The sequence below is a fragment of the Papilio machaon genome, chromosome 13, assembly GCF_912999745.1.
Source record: "Papilio machaon chromosome 13, ilPapMach1.1, whole genome shotgun sequence".
Taxonomy (NCBI): Eukaryota; Metazoa; Arthropoda; class Insecta; order Lepidoptera; family Papilionidae; genus Papilio; species Papilio machaon.
The window spans coordinates 1,021,381-1,044,966 of NC_059998.1; the positions used below are offsets into that span (position 1 = coordinate 1,021,381).

General features: G+C 31.8%; 2 protein-coding genes across 2 annotated transcripts; one reads left to right on the forward strand and one right to left on the reverse strand.

The window, feature by feature from the left end:
* Positions 1-1,640: 1,640 nt before the first annotated feature.
* LOC106719315 (phosphopantothenoylcysteine decarboxylase) lies at positions 1,641-2,660 on the reverse strand. Its single transcript, XM_014513629.2, has 3 exons — positions 2,425-2,660; positions 2,141-2,344; positions 1,641-1,978 (listed from the first exon to the last, which is right to left on the reverse strand). The coding sequence occupies exons 1-3, from the start codon at positions 2,542-2,544 to the stop codon at positions 1,703-1,705; spliced, it is 600 nt and encodes a 199-aa protein (XP_014369115.2). The 5' UTR covers positions 2,545-2,660; the 3' UTR covers positions 1,641-1,702.
* Positions 2,661-4,455: 1,795 nt separating this feature from the next.
* Positions 4,456-19,406, forward strand: LOC106719307 (GATOR complex protein NPRL2). The gene is made up of 8 exons (XM_014513618.2): positions 4,456-4,881; positions 5,133-5,289; positions 5,610-5,736; positions 12,442-12,578; positions 18,113-18,256; positions 18,403-18,487; positions 18,662-18,831; positions 19,009-19,406. The coding sequence occupies exons 1-8, from the start codon at positions 4,682-4,684 to the stop codon at positions 19,189-19,191; spliced, it is 1,203 nt and encodes a 400-aa protein (XP_014369104.1). The 5' UTR covers positions 4,456-4,681; the 3' UTR covers positions 19,192-19,406.
* The last annotated feature ends 4,180 nt before the right edge of the window (positions 19,407-23,586 follow it).

The window sequence follows — 23,586 nt, forward strand, 5'->3', positions numbered from 1 at the left end:
TGATTAATATTATCAAGCTATAATAGTGTTGTATGGAATAAATTTTTAAATGTAATAAACACGTGCGATAAAAAACATTACGAAAAATGACAGTCATAAGTAATTAATTGTTTGCGACTTACTTGAAACAGCACGTGTAAATAAGAGGGTACTTTACATAATTATGTTTGCAATATCTGCTTCGTGACGAATATTTATGTATATTATGGTGGTATTACACATTCAAAAACAATTTAGATTCATAAAGTAGGTAAGTATGAGACTTGTCAATTGACACTTGCTATAAAATAGCATTATTATATCACATTATTATGATAATCACGTGTCAAGGTAAACCAGATACAGCGCAAGATAAAATTTTACAGATGTCTTAAAATCTATATGTTGGTCATAAACGTAATAAAAATGTTGATAATCTCTTGCAGGCGGACGGTTGTAATATTCTTGATGTAGATTGTTTTGACACGGTACGCCACGTGGCAACGAGATTTATTTCATACGACATAAATAAACACTTACGTGCAAACTACTGCCACGTGTAGCGGGCTATATATACTATAGCATTATGTAACTACAAGAAACAATCACACTTTGGGTACTTATTGGACGACAAAATTAAAGCGGATCCGTTAATAATTTGACAGTAAAGCTTCAGAGCAGTATTTCTCATACGCTTGTCTCGCTCAACTATCGGGCGTTGTTCGTAAGATTTCGAATTATGTCTATAATGAACCTTAAGATTATGTTGTAATCGTACAAGTATGAATAATAGCTTTATTAACAAAACAAAGCTGTTAATATGTTAACATTCGAATGCAAGAAATATTCTCGTAACAATGTCGTGGGTTATTTACTACCTAAAATCTGTTTTATAAATAGCTTATTTATTTGTTTATTACGATGTTTCTGCGTTAAATTACTTTTATTGCTACTTTCATAGCTTCCCGCTTCTCATAGATGAACTGAGGATGATTAACGATAATTAGGATTATTGCATAAATCTGAGAAAGAGTATTGTTCGAAGATCTGTAGTTTTGCACAATTTTTCACAATTAAAAATACATGATTTTTTTACGAATAGGCATAATACGCGTGGTATCAACATGAGGATAAGCTCAGACAGTTTGGCGATATGAAATTTTTATCGTTGTTTGAACTATTTTTATGTCAAGACATTCCATGATAAGGTAAGTTGCATGTCAATATTATGATAATGTCCATATTTAGGGCATTATATATATCCAAGGGTCAATAAACTTTTTTTTTCCGTCTACTGATATCACCTACTTGATAATTGGCTTAGCAACAATGTTACATCAAGTTACACTAATATTTTTTTGTTAAAATTTGATATTTGAAATATGTTAGCTATTTTGTTCCACATAACTAGGGTTCATCAAAATTATAGAAGTTCATTATTATCTTGATTTAAAGTAAAGTGAATGAAAAATAACAAATTAACAATAAATAATGAAAAAAAAAAACAATAAATAATGATTCCAACAACATACAATTGTATTTTAAAAATTCTTGTGTCACAATGTTTGTTACCATACTCCCCTGGAATTGTTTAACCAATTTTTATGCATATTAAGTAGGTCTGAGAATCAGCTACTATCTATTTTTCAAATCCCTATTTTTTTTTTATCTGTGCGTGGACAGTGTTGCTGGTGATGGGTTATATTAAATAAGTTTGTGTCCTTCATTTGCTTGTATTGAATACTTTATCATCAGCAATACTTTTTATTCTATCCACAATAGTTGTAACTTCTGCCATAGCACCAATTCCAGTGTCTCCACATATCAGCTGTTTCTTAATTGGTGGTATTTCCTCATGGCCCCACTCCTTCAATGTTTGAATGTGTTTACATGTCACAGGATGCTCCCACATTCTAGTGTTCATAGCGGGACAGAACAGCAATGGTTTATTCATATCCCAAGCTCTAGTGGTGCAGGTGAGTAGATTGTCACATAGACCCTGTAATATTATATGAATTTAGCAAATTAATTATTTCATTTAAAAGGAGGAAGGATCACATATTCTGAGTTACAGTGTTAACTAGTTTTAAGTAAACTCATATGTAATTTTTTTTGCGATCTAATTATTACCTTATTATTTTTAAGTGAAATTAATTCTTACCTGAGCCATTTTAGCCAGAGTGTTAGCATCCAATGGTGCAATGATCATCATGTCAGCCCATTTTCCAAGCTCTATATGAACCACAGGATCGCCTCTATTTTTCCAACTGATCCATTCTACAGCATCATCGCAAATTTTTACAACAGCGGGTAATTTTGATGTTTCGAAGAAATGTTTCGCATGCTCTGTTACAACAACATAGATCTAATTAAATGATTGGAATAATTCACTTTCTAATAACTAAAAGCGTTTTACACACAACTATTTTTGTTTGTAAATATAACCTCAAATATGTATTGCTGTTTATTATTTAATTCTAGTAAGGAGTCGATCAAAATTGGTATTTTTAGAGCTGCGACGCTTCCCGTAGCACCAACAAGTAACTTAAATTTCTTTTTATCCATCTTAAATACACTTTAATAAGAATATAATGAATAATGTTTTGATACCAAATTGCTTTAACTGTTATCAATTCAATTCAATTTCCAAGGAGTTTCACTGTTATCAGTTGTCGTTTTCATCAAATTATCATTGACAGTGACAGACAGCCTGACAGCTGACTGCAACTGACAGTTTGAAGCTAAGTTTTCGTTCAAAATCAGTGACATAAAATCTGGATTAAAACCTAGAGAATAAAGGATCTTTAAAAAAACACTATTTAAAATTCGTTCGCAGGAAATAATTCTCTTTGGTTCTTTTTTGTTAAATTATTCATTAAACTAGAAATATGTACTTAATTAAGAAATACACACCTTTTATTTTCAAACTTCATCACACTACTTGTTTCAGAACGATAAAACTTCTGTATTTTTTACATATACCAACCAAAGAATATAATACTCTCTATAGAGAGAAGAATGACATGTTACATACTATAGTATTATAACTTTGGTCTATACGCTTATACTACTAGCGCCATAATGGTCGCCCATATGAAAAAATAAAACGCGGGAATTTTGAATATACGTTTAGTATTTTAATTTATTTATAGTTAAAAATTTATATTGGAAATTATGATTATTTTGATAATTTGGTAAATGTAAGATTTTTTTAAAGAAAGAATAATTTTAAAATGAAATAATCATTATTTCCAATATAGTGTTGTGTTAGTAAAAGTTATTAACTTAAATTAGTTAAAGGAATAATGAAATGAAACAGAGTAATTTAACATCATTTATTTAATTAAATTTAGTTCCCGATTTTTTTTAATTAAGAATCGCTTTAAAGATATAAAAATTATTGATTTTATTATGAAATCACAATTTTCATTATAATGTCTGTCACAATTAAGTAAAAAGCTGAAATCCACCATGCATGTAAGGATGGATTTTAAATTTTTAACTATATATTTTTTGTATCCATTTGATTCAAGTTCATTATTAATTATTGAAGCACTTATCTCCACACATTGAATAAATTTTTTACTGGCGTAATTTAAGCTTTCAGCATAATCTTTAAATTGTGTAAAAATGTGTATGGATTTAAGGTCTGATGATAAAAACAATTCCTTAAAATTATTACAATTTATATTTCGTTTTTTGACCATAAATCCACACACATATGCACAAGCCTGGGCCTCTGACGTACCACTATCAATGGTATGAACTGCTTCACCAATAATATCTTCAAATTGATCTTGATGTGGATCAAATTGCCATTCTATGTCATCTGACGTCTGTTCTATTTGGCTATCGCCGGCTATCAAAAATGCCTCTAGATTATTTGCAAGTACAAACGAATCGTCTTCACAATTACGACGATAAAATAATAATGAGGTCAATATTTCACTTATCAGAGTCAATATCTCAAAACTTAAACACTCGCGTTATTAGTTCAAAAATACAATGCAATATCAAAGATTTCGGAACCATACGAGAACACGTTTTGAAACAAATTTGAAAACTTATTTTTTTAACGGTTATGATTTAAAATTGCCATTACTACATTTTTTTGCGATGTAGATATAAGATAACAAGTGATCGTATATCTTGATTTATAAATACAAATGTAAGAAATAAGACAATTAATAATAGGATTTTTTTTAAATCATGTTTTCTTATTTTTAATTATAAATACTTTATTATAATAATAAAAGGATGAAATATTTTTTTATATGGCAAGTATAGCTTGGACTATCGCGAGCGAAAACGGCATAGATATATGCTCTATCTCGTTCATATTATGGAACCCAGTTAACACAACAACAAAATTGTCTCTGTGTGAAGTTTCTTGTTTTTCGTTCGAAGTTGGCGGACCCTGATACCAACATTCCAAACCATTGTCATTTCGGTTCGCATATCAGGGAAATAAAAATAAATTCAAGTTTCTAAAATTTTCAGTTGATCATGCGCCGCGTACGTGTTAAGATTAATCGTTTGTGTAACAATACTTCGACTCTTACGATATCGTGATAGTGATATAAGTTTTATGATAAATTAAATTTAACTATGTGTTATATCTAACCAGTATAGTGTCAATTTGTTTAAATAATTAGAAATGTGAATTAGTGTCGTATTGCTACAAAAATCCAGTTTGTTGATAATGGATGCAAACGCAAAATATTACGAGGGCTGTGGGCAGGAAGGACCTATTCGTTGTATATTTCTATGTGAATTCCATCACACTGCAGGCCCCAAAATTACTTGTCAAGTACCAGAGAACTATATTTCTAAGGATATTTTCGATACTGTTAGTCACTATATTATACCAAAAGTGCAATTACAGAGATGCACACTTACTGTGTAAGTTGAGAATTACTTATATTACTTCACTGAAATTATTGTTTTTATTTCTTATGAAATTTATAGTCAATGTTTTAACTTTTATACTGTTCGCGCGTTTAATTGTTTATAAACATTGAAAATATAATTGTATTAACGGAATGAATTTGAATAACATATTTTTAATTTGTATGAAAAACATACTAGTTTAGTAAAATTAAATTCCTTATAATTAAAAACTTTTTAATGCAGTAGATATTTTCTTTCAACAGCACTCTACTTGGCTCTAAAATACTGGGATTTCCTGTGAGAATAGATAACAAGAAATATGCAAGAAATGCATTTTATTTCAATTTATGCTTTGTATGTGATGCTTGGGCAAGAACTGTACATCTAGAACCTTTAGTGAAAAAACTTACTGAATATCTGGTATGTATCATATTACTATATTATATTAATATATATTCCAACTAATTATACAATGAAAATTATTTATAAATGTCTAAATTTCTTCAAATTATTAATTCAGATGTCTAAAAAATACTTTGTACCCATAATGAAGTTTTATACTACATTTTTTTAAAGGGAATAAATAAAACCCAGTCAAATTAATTTGCATTTAAACTACTGTTCATTCCTAGATTTAGATAAATATTGTTTCTATATAATTTATATAGAAATAATCCAAGAATTCCTTAGCATATTGTGTTTTTTTACATTTGTAAATTAGGATTTTTTTCTTTTTTTAGTTGTCAATGGAGTTGGAAACAGAATGGCTCTCCAAGCAGTCAATGTCCGGCGACGCAAAAGACTTGGGTTGTCTTATGAAGCAGGTCATGCAGGACATCAACTGTAGGAGAATGTGCACATTGACAGGTGACATATTTTTTTTTGCACTACACATTTAAAGGAATTCATGCAATACGTCTTAAATAAAATGTGCATAAACCTGCGACGTTTTGTGACGTCATAGCTATAAAATAGGAAAATAATCTTACGATAAATTTATTTTTTTCGATTTTTTATAGTTATGGCGTCATAATGACAAAATCGAATCCCTTCAACTCGCCTCTCGATGAATGTGTTCTAAATTGTTAACCTAATTTGCACAAGAGAAAAACATCTAAAATAGACCAAACACTCGGATATCTGTTGTTATTAATCGTGGATTTCTAAGATTATAATCCCCGTTTAAAATATGCTATCTCTGTTTTTTTCAAAGACAATGACAAGGATGACAATATGATTAATACAGAGATTTTGGTCTCAGAAAACAACTATAAAAGCCCGGATACGAAAACAATGTCGTAAAATTAAAAATGTGTGACATCTTTTAATGTCATTAAACGTTTATATGGTGCTGGTTTTACGATCTCATTTTGTTAAAAGATTTATAAGTTTCTGTTATAAGCAATGATATGAATAGCCTTTAACTGTGGGTTTCTAAGACTGTCAACTCTGTTTTGTCAAAGACAATTACAGGGATGAAGATATGTTTTATACAGAGTTTTATAGTCTTGGAAACCAACGGTAAGTCCAAAGTGCGTGCAAAGCGGTGAATGGTTTTTATTCTATTAAAAAAAATTAAAATAATATTGCTTAGGCTAATATTCAAACATTATTACGTATTTTATAATGAATCTTACTAATATTATAAATGCGAACAAAGTCTGAAAGAACACATAGGCTACTTATTACGTTTTTTTCTTTAATTCCGCGGGGGCGGAGTCACGGGCAAAAGCTAGTATAATAATAAGTATTCAATTACGGCACGTGTATCTAGATCTTTATAAGTACTGGTGGTCAATTGTTTTAAACAATACGACGCCAACACTTTGCATAAACTATGCGCCACACGACACCGACTGTAACTCAGCAAGATTAATGACTATCGACAACTTATGTTTTTTAATTCTCTCTCTTATTATCTATGGTCGCCAAAAATATATTGTTTTCGTCCTTTAATTAGAATCAAAACAGTCTAAATAGGCTTCAACTATGACATTGAAGTCGTTATAAAATACACGGCAGAAAAAATAGTTTTTACACTTATTGTCATATCGTTGAAAAATATCCTTCTGGCAAGAATATGAAGAAACAGTCAAGAAACATTATTTTAATATTTAAATGTGAATTAATATTTAAATGTGAACACATTTGTGTACATAAGAGATTTTCTAGGTAAAAATGTACTCTATAACTGTTTACTGTTCATTCGTGTGTGAAGTGGAACCCATAAATCAACGCGGCTGTGTAACGAGGCGTTACTTTAAGCTTGAACTCAGTAGGATTATAATTAAAGACTATAATAACCTAATCAGGGTAAACAGATAAGATAAATATTTCAGATTATAAACATAGGTCGTTAAACATATAAATAGAAAAACGATTTTAATTACTTTAAAATTATATGTCAGGAATAAATATAATAAGCTAATATGTTTTGAAATTAAGTAATTATTGTATTGAATATTAAACCATTGTATTTATATTAAACTAGCTTTTACCCTCGACTCCGTCCGCGCGGAATAAAAAAAATGCACACAAGATAAAAAAGTTCCTATGTCCGTCTCCTAGTTCTAAGCTACCTCCCCATCCATTTTCAGCTAAATCAGTTCGACCGATCTTGAGTTATAAATAGTGTAACTAACACGACTTTCTTTTTTATATATAGATTAGTAACATAGTCCATGTGAAAATAGCCCAATGACTTGGCCCTTGGATACTTAAAATTTTTTTTTACTTACTTTCTGTTTTATATTGACTTGATAGTCACAAAACTAACTTATTTTTAGGTACAAATCGTAATTACGAAACTATAATATACGTTTCGTAGACGTTGATGAACTCTTTTGGGACCAATGCCAAACGCACTTACGTATAAGTGATGAAAAATTTTAGTTTTCAATACTTCTCTACTACTATTTTACTATTAGTTCAAAGTGTTTTTTAAAAGGTAAACGAAAAAGTTTTCGCTTATAATCAACTTCAATGAACAAATAACCTTTCTATCTTCATATAAGCATTTGTATTTGATCAAAAGCGAATAACTGACTGGAAATATTTATTGATAGCAAAAAAAAAAAAACAAACGTAGATTATATGTAGAGTTGCCAACGTTCAATGAATGTTGCCCGAACACTGCGAAAAAAATACTTCGACCAGTCTTGTCCTGTTGATCCTACGCAAAAAAAAAAAAATATCAAGTTTGATACCAAATTTTGTACACCATTTTTGGACGTAACAAATGTTTAGGTAACATTATTACATACTACTACATACTATTAAATAAAACACGTTGTTTAAGCAAGAGTGGCGCGGGAGCAAGTGAAGTTTATTTATTGACCACAGACAACATAAAGTATAATTATAACAGATAACATAAGAGTGATGATAATCTATTTTAATTTGCATACACAAAATCAACATATCGACGCTGTAAAGCATAAACGCTGTAACCCTTGAAATCGCGAATATGTTTTTCACACGTTAATAATTTTAACCATTATCAAACGATAATGATTTTATTATAGGTTAGCACAAACTACACAACATTGTTAAATACCGCATGCTTGTAGACGTATCAGCTCACGAGTTATGATTTTTTGGCTCTCCTGTAAAGTTCATACTTTCGGGGTTACAGCGTTTACGCTTTCCAGCGTCGATATACAAAAACAATTTATTCAGGTCAATAAACCCGTTAAAAACAATTTCATAAACAGACTAGGAATATTTGAATAGAAAATAATATAAATTTAATAGAGATTTATTCTATTGCTAGCTGTGCGCGACGCAGTTGCTAGGTAGAATCACTTAAGAAAGACGATCAACATTCAAAAATAACTCATACGTTTGTAATAATAAAGTCTATTTGACATTGACCTTTGTGTATAGACTAGGATGATATGGAGTAGGCGTGTGTTGTAAAAATTTACACATATTGTTACCTGGTGCTCTCGCTTGCTTATGTAATGTTATCAAAAACTGGTGTAAACTAGTTTCAATTGATATACGCTTAAATGAAGGTTTCTGAGACCTCTCTTATTCTCTCTATAAAACATATTCTCATCCTGTCATTTCATATCTTTTTAACGGAGATTTTAATCTCAGAAACTCACGGTAAGTAACATAATATCTAATGAAACTAACGAATATAGTTTTGTTATTCTATACTAGCTTTTACCCGCAACTCCGTCCGCGCGGAATAAAAAATAGAAAACGGAGTAAAAATTGTCCTATGTCCGTTTCCTGGTTCTAAGCTACCTGCCCATCAATTTTCAGTCAAATCGATTCAGCCGTTCTTGAGTTATAAATAGTGTAACTAACACGACTTTCTTTTATATATATAGGTAGATAGATTATCGTCGTTCTTTCGAAAATCGTAAACAGTTTTTATTAAAAACGATATTAAATGATTTAAACTTGTTCAATGTTATAAATATTAATATTATACAGAAGATGTGGGTAGAAAGAACTTGTTGTTTATTATAATTATTGAAATAATATCTCGTTGAATTGAATAGATTAGGTATTTATCGTTCGTGAGATATTTGATAAACAAGGCACCAATTTATATATATTAAAAACTAGCTGTCGAACACGACTCTATCCGCGCAGAATTGTGTTTTTCTAGACTGCGTTCTATATCTATGCCAAATTTCACCGAGATCCGTTAAGCATTTCTGGTGATATCTTCTAAAAAACATCCATCTATCCCAACAATCGCATTTATAATATTAATCTTAAATTGCGTAAACGTAACGTAGCCTCCTCATCAGCTTTATTGTTCTTTTAGTCCAATAGCATCACTACTACCAATGATAGGTACTGAGAGAACGAAATATGCAATAAAGGGCAACGTCGTTTTATTAGCCGACTTTAAAAAGAAGGACTTTATCAATTCGACTGTATTTTTTTTTATGTGTGTTACCGCGAAACTCCACCCCTGGTGGACGGATTTAAATAAAAATTATTTTAATCGAAAGGAAGTGCTTGCAGATGGGTCCCATTTTTTTAATTAACCATAATTTAAAAAAGTTTAAGCTTCCCTGTGCTAAATAAAGATAATGTACTAAATACCAACGTGTTTACGTTTAATTTTAGACATTGGATGCCACGAGTATCACCGCTGATATACGATAATGGGTGGGACAACCGGACATGTTGTAATATATGTTATGCATCGTACACGTGTACGACATGTTTTCATTTATGGCCAAAACATATGACGATAGTAGGAGTTTTTTCCGAGATAATGTAACCTTGCCTTCTCACTAATGAAACATTTCTTCAATAATTACCTTCTCAATTCAGTAGGGTAAAACTAAAATGCATATTTTATTTTAAACTAGCTTTTACCCGCGACTTCGTCCGCGTGGAATAAAAAAAAATGCACACAAGATAAAAAAGTTCCTATGTCCGTCTCCTAGTTCTAAGCTACCTCCTCATCAATTTTCAGCTAAATCATTTCGACCGATCTTGAGTTATAAATAGTGTAACTAACACGACGTATCGTAATTAAGACTGACAACGTGTATGATCACGTGTAGGAGAAACGCTTTGCATGATATAAATTGTACCCTAAACCATATTTTACTATGATGCTTTACTAAATATGTTTTGAATGTTTTTTTTTATTAAATACGATATAAATTAATAATGATTAAATGAGAGATAAAAGGAATATTAAGATATTTTCTTACGATCTAATCTGCCAATAATATTAATTAAAGATTTTATTTCATATAATTAATTTATTACAAACTGGCCGTAGCCCTCGACTCCGTCTGCGCGGAATTAAAAAAATAACTTAATTAGTAGCCTACCGGACTATGTTCTACATCTATGCCAAATTTCATCGAGATCCGTTGAGCCGTTCTGGAGATATCTTTCATTCATTCATCTAAACTTTCGCATAACAATCTTATATATCTATATATATAAAAGAAAGTCGTGTTAGTTACACTTTTTATAACTCAAGATCGGTCGAACTGATTTAGCTGAAAATTGATGGGGAGATAGCTTAGAACTAGGAGACGGACATAGGAACTTTTTTTATCTTGTGTGCATTTTTTTTATTCCGCGCGGACGGTGTCGCGGGTAAAAGCTAGTCTTTAATAAAAATCAGTCGCACGTTAGATTTAAATTGACTTACCGTTGGTTTTTGAGACCAAAATCTCGGTATTAAAATTTAAAACTTATCGTCATCTCCGGCAAAACGAGATAAAATGATGTTATAAACGAATATTTTGGTCTCAGAAACCTAAGGTTAATTGCAAATACAAATTGCTACTGTTAACGTTCATTTTATAACTATTTTATAGTTCTGTATTCCCTTATTAAAACTGGTTTGTAATTTCGTTTTTGGTTCATTAACCTTGCAACTTAAATGCGGTTTTATTCATTTTATTGCAACTAACTGAAGTCGGAATGCGTTGCAATGCCAAAGACAAAAAAAAAAACACAAAAATTAAATTCTTAGTAACTTTTTTTTGAAGGCACAAATCTACTGTAGCATGGGTCTCAAACGTTCGAACGACAAACGATAAAAAATACGTATTACCGTTGGTTTCTGAGACCAAAATCTTCTTTTAAAACAGATCGTCATTTCTATCATCATCATCATCATCCTAATCATCACAATCAGCCTGATTTCGTCCTCTGCTAAACATAGGCCTCCCCCATCAATTGCCACAATGCCCGGTCCTGTGTCGCCCGCATCCAGTGCACTCCCGCAACCTTGACCAGGTCATCGGTCCATCCATATCATTGTCTTTAATATAACATAAATAACAATATTTTTTATACGGAGATTTCGGTCTCAGAAACCAAACGTTTAGTCAGTACCTACGGTACAGAAAGTTTGAGACACCATTATTTTTTAGTAGAAATCTATTTTTTATTTTTATTTAATGGTGCTATTATGAAGATTCATTATGCAGAAACACGGGGGCGTCACTGCCACAATTATTAAATTTCTATTTATATATATACGTAGTGATGTACCTATCGCCATTTTAAACTCTGAAACACAAGTACTGAAATACATCCCTTTCATTAACTCTGAAAAAGAGAGATAAAAATTGTTTTTTACGTATGTTAGTCGAGTCAGTACCTTTTGACTTAGGGGTTATACTGTGACTGTTCTAATAAAAATTCCAGATATATATATTTTTTTATCGGTATGACACTATTATAGATATCAGATGACAATTACAAAGTTATGATTATATGCGTTCCAATATTAAAAAAAAAAATTAAAACAAAAATTTCCAATTAATTCCCACAATATTTTTCCCATCTCTAGTAAAATGATATTCAGACAATCGAGGCGAGCCGCCGATAGCCCGCTATCGGGTTATCGTTGACGTGATTAACTCTGACGCGTGTTAATTTGAACGTGCTCCAAGATGTCACTTTGCTTGTTTATGTACACATTTTGTTTGCACGTATATTATTTTTATTATAGCTTTTGGAATGTTAATTCAACAATACAAAAGAAACACGTCGGCCATTCAACTTTGATTAATAACCTAGTGCCGTTAAAAAGTATCCGATCCTGACTGTACCTGTTATTGTCAGTTGGCACGACAACGACCCACCTGACAGTGGTGCGGGTGAACAGCGACCCGGCACCAGTGAAGGACCACCAGGTGCCCGTGTTCCTATACAGCCGGCAGTCATTCGTCGCAGACCAGTGGGACTTGACCACCAACCAGGTAAGTGCACACACATCGTCCTATCCGACGGATTACCTCGCACTACGAAAATAGATTTTTTTTTCTAACCGCGAGTAGCAACTTGCACATATCTGAGAAGAAATTCAATATGTGTGAAGTCAACCAACCCGTAATTGGTCAGCGTGGTTGACTATGGCCCAGTCACCTCTTAACTTAGGGTGGGCTCCGAGCCCCTCAGTGGGGACGTATAGTGAGCTGATGATGATAACCACGAGAAGAGTTTCTCTTTGTGTAATTCTTCTCTTTTACTAGTCTAAATGTTAATAAGAGTATAAAATACAAGATGACATTGTGTGAGTGAGAATTACACAAATATCGAAGTGAAATAATAAGAAAGTAAGAAATAAAACAATAGTTAGGTTGTTTTCCGTTGCGACAATGTCTAGATTTCAACTGAACACAAATAGAACGGAGTCACTCGCGAGAACACTTGCGTCAATAAAGCTATCACCAGATCATTGCTCCGACTTGTTTTATTAAGGAAATAATTGTGTATTATATACATATAGTATTTAATTTTAAAATTTTATATACAGGATAACTGAATTCACTGAAATACCGAAGCGACTTTTAACAGTACATAAAAAATACTTACTTAAATAATCTACATTTGCGTCATACATGGTCCATTATCGATATAATAACAATATAATTTGAATTTAAATATGAGATAATAAAAATAAATAAAACATTAATACACTGGTAAACTCATTATTCCATTATTTAATGCAAATATTATATGAATTTAAATAAATGCTAATCTGATCGGAATAATTATTGTTGGTAACTGTAGTCTCAGATTCGAAACTAGTAGCGATGATGTTAACAAGATTAGAATTAAATAAAAAATATTTTTTAAACTAGCTGTTACCGGCGACTCCTTCCGCGCGGAATTAAAAAAAAACTTAAAAAGTAGCCTATGTATTTTTTTTGACTATGTTCTACAACTGTGCCAAATTTCATCATGATCTGTAAAACCGTTCCGAAGATACCTTAAAACAAACATCCATCTAAATATTCGCATTTATAATATTAGTAAGATGTGGTGGGCGGATTTTTACCTAATAACAATTAAAAAACATAATTTTTCCTTTCCAAAACATCGGTAAAAATTTATAGATATAAAATAGATAAAAAATGTAAAGACCTAAAAAAAATCAAAGTTCAGTATAGTAGGGGAGCCCAAGCGGGGATTTCGGGATTTCCTAAAGCACGGCAGATTAATATACAGGGGGATACTTTGTACCCGGTTAAGTACCTCCACAAAACATGAGGCCCATGTATAAGGCCGAACCGTTTTTCTAATATTTTTTTGTCAGATCAGTTGAATCCCTCTAGATAATCGTCAGATTATGAGACAGTACGTTTAGAACATAAAGATAAACCATATATATCTTAATCTGACGCGCTTGAGTATTTCAAAATGGCGAATTTTTTGCACATTATAAAAATGACCGCTAGTTTGCGTCCCATCGAAATCGTCACATTAGTGAATGAGAGCTTTTTTTTGGTGCACTTAACACTTCCTTAGAAAATCTGACGCGCTCGATTAATTTTTTTTTTTTTACATTTATAAAAATCTATAGCCGCTTCCCCCACCGATGTTAAGGTATATATCATATAACATTTTTTTCTTCTTATCATCTAAGCTTTGCATCCCAATAGGTCTCTACGATGCTCGAGTAAATCCCCATTTGGCCTCGTGGGCTCCCCTACTAGTCTCTGTATCGCATATACCATTAGCTTTTTAATGCTTCCCTTTCCACTTGATAATGTTATTATATTAATTATGCAATACAATTTAAATCTCTGCACCAGATAGTGTTGTAGTAAATTATACCTTACCACAATAGATATAAAGATTACATAAACATTTTGTTCGATAGCAAACATATATTTTGTTAACAGTTATCTTGCGGTGTTCACTTTCCGCTCGCTTTGTTTAACCGCACTTGGTAACTTAACACTCACGCTTGCAGAGATTCTAAACATTTTTTTTCGAATGTCTATATTTTCCGTATAACCGATGTAGCAATTTAACGTAACACGCATATCAATAAACGTTGTTTTTTTTTTATTTTCATCACATAAATCGTTAAAAATCATGGCAAAAATTTAATCACGTTGTCAAATGATGTACGAAAAGTTCCGTGAATGAATAATCAAATTTTTGACGAGCGATTTACTCCTCCATTATAGAAATTCTGACGATTTTCTCCTATGTCAGAGGTGTGTTTAAATTTATTTGGATAGTCCATTTTTAAACAGACTAATCGTAATAAGTTTGATGTAAATATTGTAATGTAAAATGTTTAGAACCCCGCAAATATTTAACACGTTAATAGTGGATATGAATGCAAATCGTGTTTACAGTTTAGCACGAAGGTCATCACGTCGCGCTCGAACCCGTTGCCGATGTAAATAATTGTTATTTACGCTTTTAATAACCGGTTATTTTCATCATGTTATACATTTTATTAAGCTGTTTTTGATATTTTATTAATTTATAATGAAATAGCAAAAATAAACGGAAAACAGTTTGGACTCTTAAACGACTGGAGAAAAATAAAATATTTGTTATTTGTATGAAACAGGTATCGCAATTTCATCATCTATTAATTATACCTAATGTTTATATACAAAGTAGGTACGTATTTGGTATGAATTTTCGTTCCATTCTTTACATTGTACAGCTCAATATTTTTTATATTAATGACGTCATTGAATAAGCGTGATGTGATAGATCTCATTACAATATGATGTTTGAATCATAAATAGATATCATAAATACACGTTGATAAAGCTAAAATTTTATCAAGTCGACTTTGCGTTTGGCGTGAGCATTTGTATGTAGTGTAAGAGACAGGCCTTGGGTCTAGCGCCTCTGTTTACCGGCTACCGAGTTTGTGAGTTGTAAACGTATGGCCCAAATTATAAGAGATAGCGGATGAATAATACTTGGCCTCCGGTACGAACACTCATCAGACGAAATGCCGAATTACTTCTACTTCACGCCTGTCTCCTGCGTGGTCGTCATATTACAACGGTCAAGCGAATCATCGAACAAAAGTTGCATTGTTAATGTCATATTAGGTCATATATTTTTTGTGTCACAATAACTTTATCAGTTTTAGTAACATTGTCAACAGTTTTTTAACCGTTTTTATTGCGCTTTTATACTAAATACAATAACTTTATCAGTTTTAGTAACATTGTCAACAGTTTTTTAACCGTTTTTATTGCGCTTTTATACTAAATATATCGTCATCTTGTTAATATTCAATAATATTTTATCTGTGGTAAACAAAATGCAGTGTTTTCCCAGAAAAAATTGGAATAAACTTTAGTCCGCTTTCGCTTGTAGCTTACGCCTGTAATATCCGTAAATAGAGCTATTAGGATGAATGAAATTAACTCCTTAACCGACGATTGCTGGCTCCGATGTGTGCCGCAACAGACCGCGGCTCTAGCCGAGTAATACTTTCAACATGTTATTCAATCAAAGTAAAACATGGAAAGGAATTTAAACTGGTTGTTAGATTTAAATAGTAAATCTCCCCTCTCATACTTTTAAAAAGGGGTTAAAATACTTACACGTGTTACGTCTAGAAGTAGTGTAAATGAGTTTAGGTTATTTACATATTTTCCAGTTTACATTATTCCAATCCAGCGATCAAATCCAGCGCGTGACTGTAACTGGAAAAATATCCTGTAGTCATAAATATATATGTTGTTAGTTAAAAATGAACCTAAGAACCTTAACTAAGCTGGGAAATAAAAAAAATCGAAGTTACAAAATAAATGCAATGAACGCGCCAAGCCCACGCCCACACTTTCTGACAGATATAACCATTTAAAGTTTCTTGTTTTTAGTATTTACATTAAAATGCAATAAACGACAAATAACTTGAGAACAAGTTTCGTTACCTACTGCTGAGTACCAACATTAAAAAAATGTTGCTATGCGCTTTTAGTATAAAACCAGCAAATCAATGATATGTCAGTTTAGCACGTTTAGTTAGTCACGTCTAATTTCATTAAGAGCCGTTGAGTTAGCACGCGCGGTTACTGCGTGTTGTTGATACTAAAATAGAGTCGTTTACATAATAAAGCTTGAGGCACACTGTAACAGCGAAACGGAACCGAAACTATCCAGCGAGCTTTGGAATCTAGGCTTGCATTTTTTATAAGAGAAAGGATTAAACGAGCGGAGAGAACACTGAGGTGATCAACGATACCCATGAACAACAGAGGAACTGCTTCTATTCGCTTTCGCGGCAATGTGCTGCAGGTCTATGTATGTAAAGTGTATTATTTATTTATTTACGTAATATGTAGCAGAATTAAAAATGTTCAAGTAGCAAAACTAAATCAACGTAACTGTAATACGAAGTATGTACTAGACAAATAACTGTATAGATATTTAGAGTGGGCCCTTTAGGAGCCGGTTGGAACGGGCCGTGTAACGGTCGATTCAATGCACCATTGCACCAAAAATTTGTTCATCTTCAAACTTCATCATACAATTTTGAACCTTTTTGCATCAAGATAAGATTTCATTTGTAATTTACCGTCTAGATAAAACGTTGGTGTATGCAATGCAATGCATTTCATTTATTGTTTCACTTTATAGCAATATAAAAAGACCATTTGCACAATTTGTTAAGTTCAATTCCAAATAAAGTGGTTTGCTTAACGCAAAATCTATTTATAATACGCATTTTTTTTAAACAAGAATATATTAAAAGGTTTTATACATATATCATATAGTAATTGTAGAGTCTTTGTTTTTGTATAACGTTAACATATCACTGATAAGGAAGTCATGTTGCCGTAAACACGAGGCTCTGAGGCGCGCCTTCACTTATTCTCATATAATAACGGAGGTTACGACAACTAAGGCCAAAAAGGTACCAATATCAACTAAAAACAGTTAAATCTTTGGATTTAAAATTGGCTTATATGTAAATGTGCTAGATTTATACACTCTGCCTTATTGTTTGTTCAGAGTTTGTTGTGTTATTTTCTATTTGGCACGTCGGCAAAAAGGGAACTCTAGTGCCTGGCGTGCCAACTTAAAAGCGGTGACTATTAGGCCCTTCGTACACGAGGATACGTAAATCTTCGAAACCCGGATATTTTAGTCGCTAAGCGACTTACTCAATACAATGTCGGAGAGGTACACATATTTATATTTGACATCACCAAAGACAATCGCTCGCAACATATTTGTCAAGAACGTCCGGAGGTCAAGTCAAGAAAGTCACTGCAATTTTGAAGTTTACATGTAGTCGCTATACATATACATGTACTGCCTAAATAGATGATATGCCTCGACGATTCAACGTTGTGTGTACGGAAAGCGCGCAACGCTATTCTTGCGACTCAACCAAACAATATATGTTTTCGACGAATTATGTTGTGTACGAAGAGCCTTATGTTGTGATGTTGCCAGGTACTACTTATTTGGTTACTAAATAAGTTGATTTGTTGGGTACTACATTTTGGTCCAGATCCTGCCGTACATCGATGGGTTTAACCACGTATCTAAGATCGCTGCGTTGACTGATGTGGAGGTGAGCTTGGTGCGCGCCTGCGTACAGAACCTCGTATACTACGGCGTCATCACCCTGGTGCCTATCTTCCAGTACTGTGCGGTAAGTTACCACTGACATAATTTTTAAATGTAATAACGGTAGTGTTCCTATCGATAATTTCGTTTATACAATTTCTATTCGCCTTGAATTTCACAGTTGATTTATATGCTTTCCCGCTAAGATTGTCAATATCTTCCTTATGTCAGGTGTACAGCGTGACTCCAAAGTTGCGTCAGTTGACGAGGTGTGCGGGCCTGCAGCGGCAGTGCATTGAGTTCTGCGCGAGATCCCGTAAGTACTCCTACCGTACCAATAAGACCTATTTCCATAAAGCGACTACTCGCGTGGAACCACTATTTGGTTTAGCAATCGCAAATGAGTCGATGGAAATTGCAGCTTGTACATATGTATGTGTTCCGATCTGGTCTACTGTTTTCGTAGTTATATGATGGTGATGATTTTTAGCGCGTCAGCTGCCGAAAGTGAACGACCTATTCGTGATGTACGCGGGCATGTCACACGGTAGCACGGTACGCGACTTGTGTCGCCGACTCCGACCGCAGGATCTCGCCATCAATGAGCGCAAGCTTGTGCTCTTCGGTGTACTGGAAGGTCTTATACGGAGAGTTTACAAGGTTGGTACATTACACCTACTTACATAATAGTATTGTAGAAAATTGCAGAATAACTCATAAATATCTGACTTTAATAATAATAGGCACTGTTTGCTGTAAGACCCGCTGCTCGTCAATTTAGATCTTAAAAAAATCTTAGGGTACTTGATACAGTTATTGACCACTGTAACATTTTAGTATCCAATAACGCTGAACAACGTGGACACGGCATCAGTGAGGTCCGACCACAATCAGAACTTGGTGCGGACGTACAACGGGCTGGTGTGTTTGGACGAGCTGTGCTGTCACGGCGGTCTCTCTGTCACGCAGCTCGAGGAGCAGTTAGAGAGGGACAGTAATGTCGTCTTTATCGTTAAATGACATAACATGTTGTCTAATATTCAGCTAAATTGTAATACGACAAATTTAGCTGGTCCGGTGAACGACGGTGAAAATATAATATAATAGAACCTGTCAATGTCAAAGGTGCCACAAAATTCCTTCCGTCCTTAGTGGACTATAACTGTCAAGTATACTTTAACTCACTTGAACAGATAAGTTTGTCTTATTTGTTAATAGAGCAATTTAAAAAAAAATGCGGAATATATTAGAGTTTATAAAAATGTTGTATTTTACGTACATATTTAATATACTGGTTGTAAATAGGTAAAAAAAATCTCGAAGGTGCTAAAAGTAAATAATGTAATTATTTGTATTTATTTAAACAAATGGTAATTTTTTTTAAAGATCGTTGTAACTTTATCGCCTAAATTGTTTACATAAATAATGAACAATTTACAAACTTCAAATAAAAGCAGTAATTTATAAGAGTTGTGTTCTCTCTGTACGTTTAGAAAGCTAGAAATTGTTGATTTAAAGTCTATTTTTATAACAGTTTTTCATATTTTTTTTACATTTTAAATTTTCTATTATCATTAATGAATTCTATATATCATATTGGAAATACAGTCAAAACTGAATAAGCAAGAAACTTTTATAAGCGAGAGAAACTCCAGTTAGTAAAAAACCTTTAGAAGCAATAATAATATCGTTATCCCTTAAACTCTCGCTTATCCACATTTGACGTGTTAAATTTAAATAAGTGAAAATTAGTTTTTTTTCACCTATGTCTTGTCTATGCTCAATTTTATTAATATTACAATATTTTATTTGAATTATGTTTTTAGGATTTATAATAAAAAGTGTTTTAAATTAGTTTTTTTTATAATATTTACATATATAGAGGTGCTTTTTTTATATAAGTTTATGAACTTGTTTACGAACGCATTATCTCAGTCGTATGATCGTCCCACCGAAAATTAATATATTATATTAATAGTTGTAAATGTATACATTCATGGTAATTTATACAATGTATACTTGTAAATAAAAAAGTATAAATGATTTAACATTTTCTTATCTGGATCTTTATTTATCGTACAACTTAGCAAAGAAATTTTAAAATATATGTATTTATATAAATCACTGAATTTATTTATATATGTATGTATATATACTTTATGTATATGTATATACAGTCAAAATCTGTTATAACGACATCGAAGGGACTACTCATATTGAGTCGTAAAAACCGATAGTTGTAACATTCAGCCAGGACCTTTGATTTTGGTCAATTTAACCGGTATGTTGTTCTAAACGATGTCGCCATAAACGGTTTTGACTGTATATATAATTTATGTATTTTTATTTTGCAATTTTACGTTTTGTAAATATATCTAGTCGGATTTATCTACAGAAATAAATTTTATTGTGTTTCAATTTTGCTAGTCATGTTAATGCAACATTAAGCAAGAAATGGTTGAGTATAAAAGTTTAATTATTATTTTGTCTATCTAGTCTAGCCTTTTTGAGTATCTCGCTAACAAGACTTTTGACTATTTCAAGTAATTAATGTGAATATTGGAGATATATAGTTTTTCTAATGTATGTAAATTTTATATTGTTACACTCGTCAATTATGTAATGTTTATATACTTTTCTGGTTTTTTTATTTTGTTTTTACTATAAAATATTAAAATAATTTCTTATATTCTTTTTATTTTAATTATTTTGTTTTTACTATAAAATATTAAAATAATTTCGTATATTCTTTTTATTTTAATTTGACTTGACTAAATAATGGCAACTTTTTCTTTTTTTGTACTGCAATTTGTTTTCGTCTATAAAAATGATTTAAGATTTTTTTTTAGATCTAAAATTTAAATTTAAAGCATAATATTTTTTGTTTGATTTGTATAAATGTGCATGATTTTAAAATATTTTATAAAAAAAACTTTGTTGTTAGATGTGTTTTATATAATGTTATTTTGTATTTAAGTGACTCATTAAAATAGTGATTTAAAAACTTTCTTTTTATTTAAAAAAACAAAATGTTTATTCTTACAAAAATATCAAAATAAATTGATTCAAAAGGAACCTACAATTCACCTCTTTTTAATGTATACAATGTTACCAGTGTCGAAAATTATGTACTCTTAACCACATTACCACTTAACATCAGATCATGAGTGTACTTGATTAGGGTCTAGTTTATTCATTATTTAAAAAAAATGCGTCTCATATTCAAGCAATGGCTATAAGAGAGATCTTCAAGTACAACAGCTTATATCAATGTTTGTCGGTACTTCAATGCGTTGTAAGGTCACTTATTGTAAAGGGCCCCTCAAAATCACGAAGCGAGTCGTTGCTACCATCAAATAAGGTCATCGAAGTACCTCGTATTTTTTATCACGTTGCAAAGGGTCGACCGTTATCTGGTATTTATAGCGGAGCCAAATTTGATTGAAAAATTTAGTATCCATTTGTTTTGCTCCGTATTAAATTATACGATCTTATAGGTTGATGGCCGTTTAGTATTAGTCATGTATTCTACGAGTGAAACATCGACGAACATGCCTGCTATCTTATATATATAAAAGAAAGTCGTGTTAGTTACACTATTTATAACTCAAGATCGGTCGAACTGATTTAACTGAAAATTGATGGGGAGGTAGCTTAGAACTAGGAGACGGACATAGGAACTTTTTTATCTTGTGTGCATTTCCTTTTATTCCGCGCGGACGGAGTCGCGGGTAAAAGCTAGTTTGATTTAAAAAAAAGTACATACTAATTCAAAGTAACAAATTATCCGCAAACTGAAAATACATTTTGCTTTCTCATATTTATTCATCGCCTGTCATCCTTTTTAGCCGACTTCAAAAAGAAGGAGGTTATCAATTCGTCTGTATTTTTTTTTTTTTTATGTGTGTTACCGCGATACTCCGCCCCTGGTGGTCCGATTTTGATGAAAAATATTTTAATCGAAAGGAAGTGCTTGCAGGTGGGTCCCATTTTTTTGTTTTTTTTTTTAAATAACTAGAAGACTAGTAGATTTTGAATATAGCTTCAAAATTTGTTGCGAAGATTAGGGACATTTTTGCTTTCAGCGCTTACGTAGGCTAAACTATAGGACCTACATAAAAATGATGTATGGCGAATTGTAGCTCTTTAAATGTGCTAAATAAAAGTCAGCGATAGCATATATCTATCTTTTATAGTTTTCTCACAATAACCATTTTTTTCTTCAGAAACATCAATTAAATTCATGCCCTATTTCCGACGCTATTATTCGAGTTCAGTATTAACCCTTATGTAAATAAACATGTTCATTATCAAGAGAATTTAATGTAGATTATATTTGCAATTGAAACTATATCATTCTGTCTAATAGTTTAGGAGATATCGTAAGAATAAAATTACGCGGAAACGAAAAATGCTACATGAAAAGCACAATTTTGCTTTCTGGACTTACGTAGGTCAAACTATATGACTTACATAAAAATGATATCTGGAGTAATTATAGATCCTTAAATTTGCTAAATAAAAGTCTTCGGTGGCATATATCTATCATCTATGGATGTCTCACAAAAACCATGTTATTGTGAACAAACTTCGATTAAAATGGACACGAAAAACAGCGCCGTAAGCTTACGGCGCTATTATATAATATTCGATATGAATCCTTATCCAAATAAATATGTTTTATGGCAAGAGTATTAAATGCAGATTACGTTAGCCTTTAAACTATGTAATTCTGATCAATAGTTTGGGAGATATTAAATAATTAAAAACTACGCGCATTCGAAAAATGCTAGTGCGGCGCGCGGCTGGACAAAATTAAAGGTACGCTACGATGTATTAGTTCGGTAATTTTCAATTTGTATACCGATTTTGATAATTATTTCATTGTTTAAAGGATAAGTGGTTATCTGCTGCATTCTAAATTAGTTTTTGAATTGAAATACACACATATCAAATAGGAAAGTCCTTTTCTTTATTTGTCTTATTTATGTCTTTATACGTATTAACGAAATTTGTAATTGAACTTCAAATTCACTAAAAATTGTGAAATAAAACAAAAATTTTAAGAAAAAAAAATAGCCGACTTCAAAAAAAAACAATCTCAAACAAAATGCACTGAAAAGTAACCTAAAAAAACCAATTTCAAACAAAATACACTCAAAAGTAACATAAAAAAACAATTTCAAACAAAATGCACTCAAAAGTAACCTAAAAAAAAACAATTTCAAACAAAATGCATTCAAAAGTAACATAAAAAAACAATTTCAAACAAAATTCACTAAAAAGAAACAAAATAATGTCATGAAAACTCTCTAAACTCTAGTAGTTGCTCTCGTTGCGCTCTCTAATAGTAGGGGCTCAGTTTTCCGCAACTCCACGACAAGCGCGTATTTTGCGTGTCTCTAAACTCTAAAG